At 34.7% G+C, this 15,630-nt stretch overlaps 1 protein-coding gene across 10 annotated transcripts in view; it reads left to right on the top strand.

The window, feature by feature from the left end:
• MLLT10 (MLLT10 histone lysine methyltransferase DOT1L cofactor) overlaps window positions 1–15,630 on the top strand; it is a 217,726-nt gene that overhangs the window by 152,455 nt on the left and 49,641 nt on the right. For 6 of the 10 annotated variants that reach the window (XM_028114111.2, XM_028114114.2, XM_028114112.2 and 3 more), the window contains 3 exons: window positions 2,034–2,603; window positions 9,289–9,333; window positions 10,173–10,205. In XM_028114111.2, coding sequence (XP_027969912.1) covers window positions 2,034–2,603; window positions 9,289–9,333; window positions 10,173–10,205 — 648 coding nt within the window. The remainder of the gene's footprint in view (window positions 1–2,033; window positions 2,604–9,288; window positions 9,334–10,172; window positions 10,206–15,630) is intronic. The other 4 variants (XM_028114116.2, XM_028114113.2, XM_028114117.2 and 1 more) reach the window with 4 other exon arrangements.

The following is a 15,630-nucleotide window of genomic DNA, read 5'->3' as shown; positions in this document are numbered from 1 at the left end:
GATTTTTACGTCCTAGACTTTTTTTTGCCTTATATTACAAAGAATTAGACAAGTAGAAAAGAAATACAATGCCAAATTTGCTGTTTTATTTTAATAAATTTATATTTGTTGTTATTTTTGTGCCACTGTGGAAAATAAATCGTAAAACCTTAATTATTTTTAATGTAACTTTATTTACATTTTGAATGTCATATTAGAAGAATTCAGTCATCTCTTTGATATAATTAAGACCTTATTTTCCACTGTTAAAATCGCATTTTTCAGTTTTTAATCTTTGAAGTACTAATCCATTTAGAAAAGAAATCCCTCGTTTTCTTAACATTTACAACGTTGAATTGTCCTTTCCTGCCTCTGTTGAGACATGGTATAGAATGTATTATGTTTTCATATCTGAGGTAATATTCTATAAAAGTTTTAAAAGTTGATATTTAAAGGTAGGGTGTTTAAGATGCTTGGTTTTATTTTTTTCATTGCAGGTGGTATGTGAATTTTAGAAAATATATGTTAAAGTATTGCATATACTAAATGTTTGAAAGTATTTGCTACCCTGTAGTGAGCTTTTAACACCAGCTGTAAAAACAAAAATGTGTGGAAAAAAGACAGATGGTGACAGATCAGAATGGATAATAAAGAACTTCTTTATAGTTGCTAATTAAGTGGCAAATTACAGTTATCCTTAAATGATTGATGTAATGTAAATGGCTTCTTAATATGTATGTTTTTCTATATAGACATAAGTTGAAAATGCTCACATAGGTACAAATAATTTTGTAAATGAATAAAATGGATATTCTCTTCAAAGAGTTAAATTTTAGACTTACTAATGTTCTTGCTTAATAAGCCATTTCAGAAAAGCTTAAAATTTAAAATTCAAAACCTTGAGACTTTAGTTAAATTCTCTCTTGTGTGTAAGGAAAAATACTGTTGTAAATATTTAGGTGGATTTATGTGTGATTACTTTTGAATGTGCTCTACAATAAAATTTAACCCTTAGCTTGAAATTTCCCTTCCATTCCAATGAAACACTTTATTTTGAGCTTTTGTTTTTAAATACATTAGTTAAAATATGATATAGTTTAAGTTTTATGAAACATAGTAGATGTGTGGTCACAACTGAGTCTAAACACTTGTCACTAATGTGGTGAGCATGAAGAGACGGTTTGGTGAATTAGGATGGTGGACCAAACTATTGTTTCATCCCAGCCATATTATTTTTCTACCAAGTAAATAACCTTTTAGTCTCATAATGACATAGTGGGCTAGTAATGTTCTTGAAAGAGTGAGGAGACAAGCAGTTGTGAGCGAGATTCATGAGTGTGCCTCTCCTGTGATTTTACTTTCATAAAAGCAATAGAAGAATGTTAGTGGCTGGTTTCTTTATGCAGCTCCATGGGTAGTGGACTGGGAGAAGGTTAGGTATATAGACTAGGTTACATGTAATCATTATTATTAAATCCATGTTTTGGTGGGGTAGATTTAACTGAATAATAATATTCACTAACATTATCTTGAAGTTAAAACTCAGAACTTAAAACCTAAGCAACAACTTTTGGTTCTGGGTGTGTCTTGGGAACATTTAAATCAAATCTTCAGTAATTGAAAAAGAGGAAGTTCTAGAATACAGTAGTAGTCTTGTCAAACTCTTTGAGACTTTGCTGTTCTTCAGTCCTTCCTCAAGCATACACAGGTATTTGGGGGAACGTTGAGGAATGTTGCCATAGTAAAAGGTAGGTTAAATAAAGCACATCTTACATCTTGGTCATTGTAGAACTAATAGCTTGCAACTCGAGTTAATATTCAGTTTAATAACTATGAAATGACAAATATTTTTTAAAAGATAATTTTATAGATCAACTTGATTTCAATAATGACCTTTTAAAAATTCTGTTACATAGTGATGTCCTAAGTTTTATAGTTAGTTTTTTTTCTTCATCTCTTTTTGATGATTGTATCATTTCTACTGCTCGTGGGAACTTTTGCATCCAATTTTTTTCTTTTCCTACCCCCCCCCCCTTTTTTTTATTTTACTACAGGCAGTTTTTCAGGAACTCCAGGCAGTGTAAAATCATCTTCGGGAAGTTCAGTACAGTCTCCCCAGGATTTCTTGAGCTTTACAGACTCAGATCTACGTAATGACAGTTATACTCACTCCCAACAGTCATCATCAACCAAAGATGTACATAAAGGAGAGTCTGGAAGCCAGGAAGGGGGGGTAAATAGTTTTAGTTCCATAATGGGTCTCCCTTCGACCTCAGCTGTTATTTCACAGCCTAAAAGCTTTGAAAATTCACCTGGAGATTTGGGTAATTCCAGCCTTCCAACAGCAGGATATAAGCGGGCTCAAACTTCTGGCATAGAAGAAGAAACTGTAAAGGAAAAGAAAAGAAAAGGAAATAAACAAAGTAAGCATGGGCCTGGTAGACCTAAAGGAAACAAAAATCAAGAGAATGTTTCTCATCTCTCAGTTTCTTCTGCTTCACCAACATCATCTGTAGCATCAGCTGCAGGAAGTGTAACAAGCTCTAGTCTTCAGAAATCTCCTACATTGCTCAGGAATGGAAGTTTACAAAGTCTTAGTGTTGGCTCATCTCCAGTTGGTTCAGGTAGGGATTTGCCCATTGTTTTTCTTTCTTATTCCCGCCACCACCACCCTTCCTTTACCCCAAAAGGGAAATTCATTTTAAACTACTGTTTTGTTAATACATTGAGTTGCTAAGTGACATTTACTTGTCTTAATGAAAAAAATGTGTTAAGATCTTAGGAAGACGATTTGGTGTTTAGACAGGATGTTTGGCACTAATCTGATAGTTTACTTAACTAACTATAGGCTAAATGGTTTATTGGTCAGTCATTTCTTACGAAATACCTGGAATAATTTCCCATTTTTGTTTTTGCTTTGCCTGCGCAGTATTTTAAACCCAACTCCTAAATCACAATTAAGGTGTGAGAGTTTTGCATACTTTGCACTATGTTTTTGATTGGTGCTTGTTTTTGAGCTTTCATTTTCTAAAGTTTAATTAGTCTTCCATTTTCTCAACACTTCCTCACACAGATTCTACTTGAATTATCCCTCTGGAATATTTTTCAGTGGTAAAATGATTTAAACATATGAACTTTAACAGTCATTTTATTTCAGAAGATAATCTGAAATGATTTATATTCATTTTGTTTTCAAGTGTGTTTAACAGATTTTTACCATTATCTTTATTATAGCAGGAATGAATTTATATATGTTGCTATTCACATCATAGGGCTGCTTCTTTAACCTATATATTATGAATATTGTCAATTCTTAAAAATTTGAAGTTGCATATTTTTAGACAAAAACTTAACCGTTTAGATATTAGCTAAATGTCAACATTTATCATTTAAACTGACCTTGAATTTGAGGTAAATGGTTTTAAATAAGTGTTGTAAACCTCACCTGTTTTGATTTTAGATTTCTGATTGTGGAAATGATGAGATTTTTGGCTAAAATAAACTTACGGATTTTATCAGTTCTATTAGTTGGTGGAGAGGATAGGTAGGAAATGGTATGGAAATATAATAAACACAATTTAAATGAAGAATGTTCGTGTGTATTTTATAAATACAGACTTTTGGATTTTTTTTATAGTTGTGCAGACATTAATTTCAGTAAGTAAACAGATATTCTAAGGGAGAAAAGAGCATATGTAAAGGTCAGATGTGAAAATTATTAACTATTGCTATTATTGGTGCCAGGTCTATTAATGCTTTATATTTATTATCTTGTTTAATCCCCACACAGTTTTATGAAGTGAGGGCTATTTATTCCCCCTTTTTACAGCTGATAAAACTGAGACCTGGTTAGGTAAAATAAGCTGCCGAAGAGCACAGCTGGGGATTTCTTTGTTTTTCCTAGCTAGCTTCAGTGCCACCTTGGACCTGTTGGACAAGTTGTTTGTTTTTGAGAAATGAGTGGAAACTGTGACAGGATTTTTTTTATTAGAAGCATTAAGGATGGGTTTAGACTAGACCATGATTTCTTAGTCTTGGCACTATTGACATGTTGGTTGGGATAGTTTGTTGTTTGCAATCCTGTCCTGTGCATTGTAGGACATTTATCAAGATTCCCAGCCTCTACCCACTAAGATGCTAGTAGCACCCAAAATTTCCCTTCACCCCCCCAATAGTGACAAAAAATGTTGGGGGGAGGGTGCAAAATCGCTCTTGGTTGACAACCACTGTTTTCGAGGGGGAATAATACAAATTGTAATGAGAAATAAATCCACTGAAAAAACTTAAGTATATTGCATGCTTGGATATACATTTTATATATATTCATTTATTTTCTTTCAGGCCAGAAGGGCTTAGCAACTAGCCCTAGTCCCTGGTCACAAAAAAATAAATTTAGACAAATTTACTCAGAAAAAATTGAGTTCATACTCATTTTTAGCAAGATACACAGTAATCAGATGAATAACTTACTGAGAAAATTAAACTTGGATTTGCTTTTGTGAAGAGTTCCTCACTGATTTCCTATACATAGAAGCATAGTCTGAAAAATACTGAATTTCAGAAATTGCATTTGGATGCTATTTGAAATACACATCCTCAAATTAATGGAATTAAAATCTTGATTTACATCCGTGAAAAGATTTTCCTACCTGTTACGGATTTAGAGAGATTTAGCCTTGGGAAATAATGTTCTTTTTCACAATTATTACTGTCAGAGGGCAGTGTGTGCTACATCTATGGCAGAAAAGCATGATTTTGTATCCCTTTTACCTCACCATTAGATAAAGAAATTTAGAGAGAAACTCCTATAAATATTATTTCATGGAAGTAAATGACTTAAATTTAGACTTACTGGGATATTTTCCCCTTAAAAGTGTGCTTAAAAATAACTGAAGATCTTATGTTTTGTTAAAGCCATAATTTTGCACTAAGATTAGTTACTTAAAACTATTTGAGATAATACATTCTTTAATTTTATACATTTTAATAAAAGTTTTATGACTAGATCAGAGCACACCCTATTGATAAACAGTGCTAAAAAGTCTGTTCTTACTTAGAAGAAACTAGGTAAATGCCATGGGTATTTACATAGGAATTATGTCCTCTTAATCTTAAGAATTGCTAACTGCTGTTGAAATGCAGTATGTACTACACCTGTCTTAGGCACTTTACAAGCATTGAGTATTATTACTAATTGTACAGATGAAGAAACAGAGACAGAATTCTCACAGCTCTAAGTGGTGGAACAATGCATTTTCCTTGATTCCAGAGACCCTCCACTATAAAATTCAAGGGGTGTTTGCTGATGAAGGTTTGCAACCACACTAGTATAATATCAGTCATACTTTAAGCAATGGAATCAGTGAGAAAATTTGGGCCAATAATTTCACTTGGAACAATAGTATCTCCTATTAGTATGAAAATGCGAAGTCTTCTTTCAACTGATTTATTTATTTATTTATTCATTTATTTATTAAGATTTTATTTATTTATTTGACGGAGAAAGTACAAGCAGGGGGGAGTGGCAGGCAGAGGGAGAGGGAGAACAGGCTCCCTACTGAGCAGGGAGCCCGACATGGGGCTTGATCCTGGGACCTTGAGATCATGACCCGAGCCAAAGGCAGACACTTAACCAACTGAACTGATTTTAGATAAATCATTTACTAGCTGTAAAACTAGGAAACTTTCTTCCCACATAAATAAGTAGGAAGAAGAAATGTATACTATGTACTGTTGTTACCAAGAATTGTTTTTGCATGATGCTCTTTCCAAAAGATTTGTTGCTTTCATGACAGGGTAATAATTTAGTAATGATGAAGGTGACCTTTGTAAGTATTTGTTGGCTGTGATGTTAGACTATAACACACACTATATAATCCTGGCTTCATGAGGCTAGGGGCTGTGTGTGTCATGTTTATCACTGTCTCCTCACCGCCAGCACAGTGCTTTGTATATAATAAATGCTAAACGTCTTTTTTTTTTAAATGAATGAATACTATTAGTAATCACTGAGAACATATCATGTGATTAGTAATATCCTGTGTGATTTTGTACTTGACTTCCAAGTGTTTATAGTTAGATTGCAAGTGAAATTATTTGTAAAGCTTTTCATGTAGTATTACAGACCAGTTAAGGATGTGTTAATTAAGTTGGAAAAGACCATGAAGTTGGAATTTGGATTACATTTTGGAGTAGGCAGAAAAAGTCCAACAATATTACCAGAAAAGAAAGTAAAATTATATTTGAGGGATAAAACTAATAGGGAAATCTAATTTGCAGGATAGTTGGAGGTAATGTTGATTAAGTAGGGCAGGATGGGTTTATGGAAAGTTGAATGTCAAGCTTAAGAAATCAGACTTACGGACTATTGGTCTTAGAATAAGCATCCTGTACTTAGCTCTGGCAACTTACTATTAAAAGAATTTCATTGACGGAAAAAAAATACATTGCTTCCATCAGCTTGCCATAATGGTAATATCTTACATTTGAGAGCGCCTAACAGTTTCTAAAGAACTCTTTAATTACTATCTTATTTGTTCCTAAGAACAATCTTGTGAAATAGGCAGGGCAGCTACTATTACTGTTGTAGTTTCTCCAGTTTTATCACAACTAGGATATACAGAAGTAGAATCAGGTACTTATGATGGAATTGTCTCAAAATTGTTAGAAGTGTCGACTGAACAGTAATCAAAATTTTATCATGACATATTCATAGTAGCATGTACGAAGCCCGATATTCTAGGAATCCCAGGTCCTGTCAGAATAGAAACCCAGAAAACTATAAATTCCTTGCCTGATCAGTGGTTTGGTTTGTAAGATTTTTAATGTATTAAGTTGAAGTACATCCTCTTAAGTGATTTACTGTTGCAGTGACTTGTACAACTTGTATTGTTTTCAGTGGCTTCTAAAGGTTGTAAGTTTTGGTGTATATATTATGTTAAGCTTTTAACTGAATTCTTTCCTATATATTCTTTTGAGATCTTCAAGTAGGACTTTTGAAACATTGAAAATTAGTACAGCATTTGGAAGAGTTGACATGTTGTATTTGTCCTTTTCCTTTTTCCTGTTTAGCTCAACCATATTACAGGAGTTTATAATTTACTAAAGTGAAAGTTTATGAAGAAATTTTTTTCTTCCTAAAAATCAACATCTTGTTATTTTCTCTGAGAAAAATCTGGTATTCATTAAATGATTAGTTGATGATTTGGCATTAACTTATTTTCTTCCGCTATTCTATGTCCTTTCGAAGTTTGCCTGTTTCTTAGTCTCTGGTTCTTTAATATAATGTGGTCATACCTTTCCAAATTAACATACTTGAAATCTGTTTCCGTGATGGAATTCTTTAATGGTGATAAATGCTATGAAAGGAGATTCTGGGAAGGTGGTTGTTTGATTCTGATCCTAAGTATTTCATGATAAAGTCTTACAGATTTCAGGGAAATAAGTTATTAATAAATAGATCACTTCAAGAGAAGTTTGTTCTGGCTTCTGAAATATGAAGGTTATGGAAGTTTAACTTGAGCCCATGTGACTATGAATTGGTTGTTATGAAATACATCATATCTCCTTAGGTTAATAAGATGACATTGAGACATCTTTCCCTGGTAACATATCTTAATTAGAAATAGACTGATTCTGTTAACAAATAAGGGAATCATAAAGATACAAAGGTAAATCTAATAAACTCACAAGAGTAACTAATACAGTATTGTAGACCAAGGAGTAGATACAATTATTGAACATACTTTAAACCCATCTTAATGACTCAGGTTCATGATTTTTATAAAAATTAGTTATATTGGGTCCTAAGTGAAAATCATATAGGATATTGGGTGCTGCTAAGACTAAGACCATAATATACCTTGCAATTTGTTTCGTTGGAAAATCCTCTGATTTTTGTTTTCTTCCTTGATGATTTGAAAATTTGCTGGCCTTCTACCATGGATGTCTTTCTACAAAAGTCCCAGATCAAAGGGCAGAATAGCCATATTTCAATTTTTTTCCCCATCGAAAAAAATCCTATTACTATGAATGTCCTTTGATTATTTTTTGCACTATTCCAAACAGTTACCATTTCTCTGTAATGTACCATGTCAATCTCTTCAGTAGCCTTCACTCCCTTTTAAAATATCACTTGAATTTGTTAATGATCATTAAAGATGGCAGATTCTCCCACCATGTTACAGTTTTGAGTGCTATCTGGAAAGGACTTATACTAAACTGGTCTAAAGGTTTGATTCTTGAACAGTATCTAATTTTTTTTTTTTAAACAAACATTAAAATGATTAAAAGTGAGTTCTGGCTTGCTCTGCCTTGCTTTTGTGTTTATTTCAAGTCATTTGGAGTGGGCCCATGATTGGAGTTGACTTCTGAAATAGGTGTAGGGGTGGCGTATGGGTAGATGTGTGAGTGATGGTTGCCTCGAAGACTCTCTTCTACACATGGTTTCTAGAAGTCATGTTTTTGGTTTAGTAGTATCCAGAGTAATTCCAGATATTCTTCTTTTAAGAAAAATTGGACCAATAGCGTTAGCCACAAAGGAATGCCTGTTGTTTCCAGGATTAGCAGGCGAGGTCCTTTGAGTAACAGACTAGGTCAGTTTTATCAGTTATTGTTTCCTTTGGAATGTCATATAGAAATTTATTTTTCATTTTCTCAGCAGCTTTTGCTTTTAGCAGTGTTTTATTGCTTCATGTCATCCTCTGCTTGTTCTGCTTATTTGGGTGGAGCAAAAGAGTAAGAGTAATGGTTTATTGATTCATTATTGTCATCAAAAATGAAAGGTACAAAAAAGTCAGCAGAGTGTAGTTTAACAAGTTTTATACTGTTATATAAGTCGTAGATTACTGCTGTTTGTATAAACTAATTTCTGTACTTGAATAGTAATTTAATTGACCATGGAATTAGATGTTTTTGATAAATTGTTCTCATCTCATGAATTATATAAAACACATTAGTGTGTTGCTAACTATACTCCCTCTTATTATGAATCCGTTTTTTTCTTGGACACTTGTCTCGCATATTTATTTGTAAGCCCTTATGTCTTTTCCTCATTCTTTGCACACACATGCACATACACAAGTTCCCATACTATCCCATTTAAAAATTTATGAGAATTCCATCACCTTTGGTCCTTCTACCCATCACATCCCAGGTACTGGTTTATAATTTCTATTCCCATCGTTCTGTTTGCCCTTCTCAGCTAGACTTTTAGGTGAATGTTTCCCTGTTTTTCTGGCCTTTTTCTTTTTCTATCCTTGAGTCACTGGCAAATTCTTGGCTGATTTCCTTTCTCCTCCCTCCCAACAGAAATTTCCATGCAGTATCGGCATGATGGAGCTTGTCCAACAACTAGTAAGTTGTCGAACTGGGTTGGTAACCCAGGCTTTTTGACTTCTACTTTAGTGTTTTTTTCTATTATATTATGCCACCACTGATCCTCTGAACTTTGAAATGCAATTGGTTCTTAAAAAATAGATTTTTTTTCTCCTACAGAGAGAACTTGCTGCTTGTCCTGTGTTCAGGATCCATATTAGAGTCACTGATCAAATTTTAATTATTTTTGGGCTTTTAATATGGTGCTTCAGTTGCAGAATTGTGACTTCTGTTCCTATTGAAGTAATATTTTCAGTATTTGGTTTCCACTAATCTTAATGTTCACATAATTTTTTCAATATTTGTATGTTGGTATTAGATATCTTTCTTGGTTTGACCTCTATATATGTTGAGACTATTATACTGAAGTCTAGGAAATGAGAATGATCAGGTTGGATAATAAAATGAAGTTTTTCTTTATAATCAGTATTGCTGAGTGTAGAATTGTTGAGGTAGATTTACCTATACAGAATTGCATCATATCAATGCTTTTACCAAGAAAGACATTACAGAGACTATTAAATGTCTTTTTTAAAAGTAATTTTACATATATATTTATCACTAAGAAAATTTGTCACCATTATGACAATATAACATTTTACTTAAATTTATTAGGTGATAGATTGGCAGTTGAAATACAATATTTAGAAATTTATACATGTAAAGACTGAGCCAAACTTGCAGTTTTAATGATTCAAACAATGATACATAATAGACTTATTGAGATTTTATTGTACTGATTCAGCCTATGCCTATGTATTTCTTCTGTGTGTTTGAGAATGATCTTAACCTGAAGTCCTTTTTTCCTTACTTAAAAGCTTTCTCAGAGTTGCTGAATGCAATACACAATGGTAAGTTTTATTAGAATCTTCTCTGGTGGTTCATTTATCGCAAAGGTTGCCTTTTATAGAGAACCCCGATTGAAAGCTTGCATGTTCTATTGATAAGATGAAATCCAGCTCTGCCGTGAGTCAATTGTTCAGCCCCTTAGTGAAAAGTTTTTGTAGGTTGCCTGCAGGAGGATAATAGGTCAATACAGTTCATCAGTTTAGCTTTTATTGTTTCTTTGTAAGGCAAAATGATAATAGTGTTGTTCTAACTTTATGAAGTCTTTTTTCTATTTTTGTAAATAGTTTTTCTAGTTCTTTTGAGCTCTCTTTTGGCAGTGCAGTTAGTAATTGGTACCTACGTCAGGAATTAGCTGCTTCTTCCACAGCTTGAAATGTGAATTTTGGGGATTTAAAAAAATTAATGTGTATAATACTTTTATTATCTTGCCCCTATATTTTATATACTGAATAAATGGAAGATAGCCTTTTAGATGATGTCTAATGTGGAACCAGGTTTTTACCGGGGAGTTGCATTTTCTGCAGAGTTGGGTTCTAAAATCAGGATATGAGACAAAAATGCTAGCTTTTTTCAGTTTTGCAGTATAATTATAATGAAAGTCATTTTTGCAGAAATGTTTGAGCAGTTCCTCAATTTTAAAGAACCTTCTTTAATACTTTTGAACTTAATGTCTTCTTTGTTGATTGTTTTCCGTTAACTTACGTAACTTATCTGTTCAAGATAGTTTATGTGATCCCAAGAAGTTTCGAGCACATTTTTATTAACTCTATGAAATCTTGCATATTTTGGTAATGTAGTTTAACATAGTCGATTTGTGTTGTATTTGGAGTATATTGTCAGATGTTTACAAACCTACAGCTAGCTCTAAGAGACTAATGGCATGATGAGCAGACAGACACTTGTGTTGATTCTGAGGGCGGGGGTGGTCAAGATGGGAAACCCATTTTACAGATGATCATTTTATTAATGAGTACATTTATTTATAATTCTTGCTTCCCTTTGTAACCTGGAACTGCAGGGTCTCAGATAATGAATTTTCCGGGTAACATGGAGCTCTTGAACTTTAGGTATCTAGAGGAAAAGGGATTGGAAGCATTCTTGAAAATTAACTAAATATGTTACCATTCTTTGGTGGGCAAGTATAAAAACAAGAGTTTTTAACATCTTTTTCAGTTTGCATAGTTAAATCTTACTCTTTAATTTCTGAGTATTAGAATTTAGAGACATGCTGAAAGTTTTAACAAAGTGTATACTTGGAATAAAGGGAAAATAGATATTGTGGGAAGCAATTGTGAATGAATTGCCACATAAATCCTCTACCATTATTAGCTGACAAAGTACGGATTGTGTCAATTTAATGGGACAATTGTCATGTGTTTCTGTATGGGTGAATGAAATTAATGTCATGGGATTAATACAGTGAACACAGATTTTCTTTAAAATTTTGTGTTTTACAGGATTGTATCTGAGAGAAAACACTATGGAAGTGTACTTAGATACTTGTGTGTTCTTAGTCACATAATCTAGAAAAATGAAATAAATAATGGACTTTTATATTTTTCTTTATTTTATATTTAGAAGTCTGTACCTTTTGACCTCCTTCACCCATTTTGCTTCCTCTCCCCCTCCCGTTTCCCCAGGCAGCCACCAATCTGTTCTCTGTATTCATGAGCTTGGACATATTTTGGGTTTTGTTTTGTTTTAGATTCCATGTATGAGATCATACGATATTTATCTTTTCCATCTGACTTATTTCATTTAGCGTAATGCCCTGTAGGTCCATTCACGGTGTCACAAACGACAAGCTTTTGTTCATTTTCATAGCTGAATAATATTCTGTGGTATGTATATATAGCATATTTTTTCTTACCATTTACCCGTTGATAGCCATTTAGGTTGTTTCCATGCCTTGGCTATTGTCAGTAGTGCTACAGTGCACATGGGGTGCATATATTTTCTCCAGATAAATATCCAGAAGCAGAATTGCTGAATCATATGGTAGTTCAGCTTTTAACTTCTTGAGGAATTTCCAAACTTTTCCATAGTGACTGTACCATTTTACATTCCCATCAACACTACACAAAAGGTTCCCTTTTATCCACATCCTGGTGAACACTTACTATTTCTTGACTTTTTGATAATAGCTATTCTAACAGATATGAGGTGATATCTCAGTGTGGTTTTGATTTGCATTTCCCTGATGATTAGTGGTCTTTTTTTTTTTTTTTTTTTTAAGATTTCGTTGATTTACTTGACGGGGTAGTAAGAGAGGCAAGGGGCAGCGGCAGGTAGAGGGAAGAAGCAGGCTTCCCGCTGAGCAGGGAGCCTGATGCGGGGCTCAATCCCAGGACCCTGGGATCATGACCTGAGCTGAAGGTAGATGCTTAACTGACTGAGCCACCCAGGAGCCCCCTTATGATTAGTGATTTTTTTTTAAAAGATTTTATTTATTTATTTGACAGGGAGAGACATAGCGAGAGAGGGAACACAAGCAGGGGGAGTAGGAGAGGGAGAAGCAGGCTTCCCCGCGGAGCAGGGAGCCCGATGTGAGGCTCGATCCCAGGACCCTGGGATCACTACCCAAGCCAAAGGCAGACACCCAACAACCGAGCCACCCAGGCACCCCTGATTATTAGTGATCTTAAGTATCTTTTCCCATACCTGTTGGCCATCTGTATGTCTTCTTTGGAAAAATAGCCATTCAGGTCCTCTGCTTATTTTTTATTAAGATTGGGGGTTTTCTTGCTTTTGAGTTACATGAGTTTTTTTTTTTTTAAGATTTTATTTACTTGAGAGAGAGCACAAAGAAAGCATGATTGGGGGCTTGGGGGGAGGGAGGGAGAAGAGACTCCTGGCTGAGCAGGGAGCCTGACATGGGGCTCAATCCCAGGACCCCAAGATCATGAACTGAGTTGAAGATTGACACTTAACCAACTGAGCCACCCAGATCACATGAGTTAATATGAGTTTTTGAAATATATTTTGGATAGTAACCCCTTATCAGATACAGATTTGCAAATATTTTCTCCCATTCAGTGCATTGCCTTTATATTTTATTGATGGTTTCCTTTTATGCAGTACCATTTTATTATTTTTTAATGCAGTACCTTTTTAGTTTGTTATCCTTTACTCGGGGTATCATGACTGATGTCAAGGAGCTTACTGTCTATGTTTTCTTCTAAGAGTTTTATGATCTTACATTATTCAAGTCTTCAATCCATTTTGAGTTAATTTTTGTGTACAGTGTAAGGTAGTGGTCCAGTTTCATTCTTTTATATGTAGTTCAGTTTTCCTAACACTATTTATTGAAGAGACTGTCCTTTGTATATTCTTGGCTCCTTGTAAATAAATTGACCCTATAGGCATGACCCTATATTTTTGGGGTTCTTCATTGTGTTTCATTTATCTATGTGTCTCTTTTTATGCCGATATCATAATGTTTTGATTATTACGGCTTTGTAATGTAGTTTGAAATCAGGGAGTATGAAGCCTCCAGCTTTGTTCTTTGTTCTCAAGATTGCTTTGGCTATTCAGGGTCTTTTGTGGTTTCATACAGATTTTGGGGTTATTCCAATTTTGTGAAAAATACTATTGGAATTTTGATAGGGGATTGTGTTGAATCTGTAGAGTGCTTTAAGTAGTGTGGACATTTAAACAATATTAGTTTTTCCAGTCCATGAATGTGGAATATCTTCCCATTTATTTGTGTCTTCAGTTTCTTTCATTGATGTCTTACAGTTTTCAGTATACAGATCTTTCACTTTCTTGATTAAACTTATTCCTGGGCGCCTGGGTGGCTCAGATGGTTAAGCGTCTGCCTTCAGCTCAGGTCATGATCCCAGGGTCCTGGGATCGAGTCCCACATTGGGCTCCCTGCTCCTTGGGAGCCTGCTTCTCCCTCTACCTCTCTCTCTCTCTCTCTCTCTCTCTCTCTGTCTGTCTCTCATGAATAAATAAATAAAATCTTTAAAAAAAAAGACTTATCTAAACTTATTCCTATGTATTTTATTTTTGGTGTAATTATAAAGATTTTTTTGAGAGGGAGAGAGTGTGCAGGTGGGCGGAGGGGCAGAGGGAGAGAATCCTCAAGCAGACTCTCCGATGAGCGCAGAGCCCAGTGCAGGGTGATCCCAGGACCCTGAGATCATGACCTGAACCGAAATCAAGAGTTGATCATTTGAGCTACTTGGGCGCCCCTGGGATTGTTTTCTTAATTTTTCTTTCTGGTAGTTTGTTTTTAATGTATAAAAACACAACAGATTTTAGTATATTGATTTTGTATCGTGCCACTTCACTGATTTTATTTTTTCTAACGGTTTTTTTTGGTGACGTCTTTAGGGTTTTCTTTATATCGTATATCATCTCCAAGTAGTGACAGTTTTACTTCTTCTGTTTCAGTTTGGATGCTTTTAATTTCTTGATAATTGCTCTGGACTTTTTTAAAATTTAAATTAAATTAAACTAATTTAAGATTTATTTATGAGAGAGAGAGAGCATGAGCAGGAGGAGGAAAGGGAGAAGGAGAGAGAATCCCAAGCAGACTCCTTGCTGAGTGCGGAGCCCTACAGGGAGCTCAATATCACAATGTGAGTCAAAACCAAGAATCGGGCACTCCCTCCGACTATGCCACCCAGGCGCCCCTGGACTTACATTTTTAATTGCAAAGACAAGCATGGGAGTGATACCTGGTGAAGTGATATTTTGCCTATGGTGGATTGAGGGAGAATCACTTGGATTTAGTTGGAAAAAATCCATGTTTGTGTTTTCTCTTTTTTTCAAGTGTTAGCTTCTTTTTTTAAATTGTTGTAAAATACATATAAAATTTGCCATTTTAACCATTTTTAAGCGTACATACATTTCAGTAGTGTTAAATATATTCACACAGTTGTACAGCCAGTCTCCAGGACTTTTTCATCTTACACAACTGATACTCTGTAGGGGGCGCCTGAATGGCTCAGTTGTTAAGTGTCTGCCTTTGGCTCAGGTCATGATCCCAGGGTCCTGGGATCGAGCCCCGCATTGGGCTCCTTGCTCAGGGGGAAGCCTGCTTCTCCCTCTCCCACTCCCCCTGCTTGTGTTCCCTCTCTCGCTGTCTCTCTCTTCGTCAAATAAGTAAATAAAAATCTTAAAAAACAAAAACAAAAACTGACACTCTGTAGTTAAACAACAGCTCCCATTTCTCCTTCCCCTCCCTGCCCAGGGCAGCCACCATTCTACTTTCTGTTTGTATGAATTTGACTGTTTTAGATACTTCATATGAATAGACTCTTACCGTATTTGTCTTTCTGTGAATGTCTTATTTCACTTCGCATAATGTCCTTAAGGTTTATCCATGTTATAGCATGTATCAGGATTTCCTTTCTTTCTTTCTTTTCCTTCCTTCCTTCCTTCCTTTCTCTCTCTCTCTCTCTCTCTTTTTCTTTCTTT

Source organism: Eumetopias jubatus, unplaced genomic scaffold, assembly GCF_037043125.1.
Source record: "Eumetopias jubatus isolate StellerSeaLion01/CBP00866 unplaced genomic scaffold, mEumJub1_p1.0 scaffold_8, whole genome shotgun sequence".
Taxonomy (NCBI): domain Eukaryota; kingdom Metazoa; phylum Chordata; class Mammalia; order Carnivora; family Otariidae; genus Eumetopias; species Eumetopias jubatus.
This window is presented reverse-complemented; position numbering and strand designations above follow the sequence as displayed.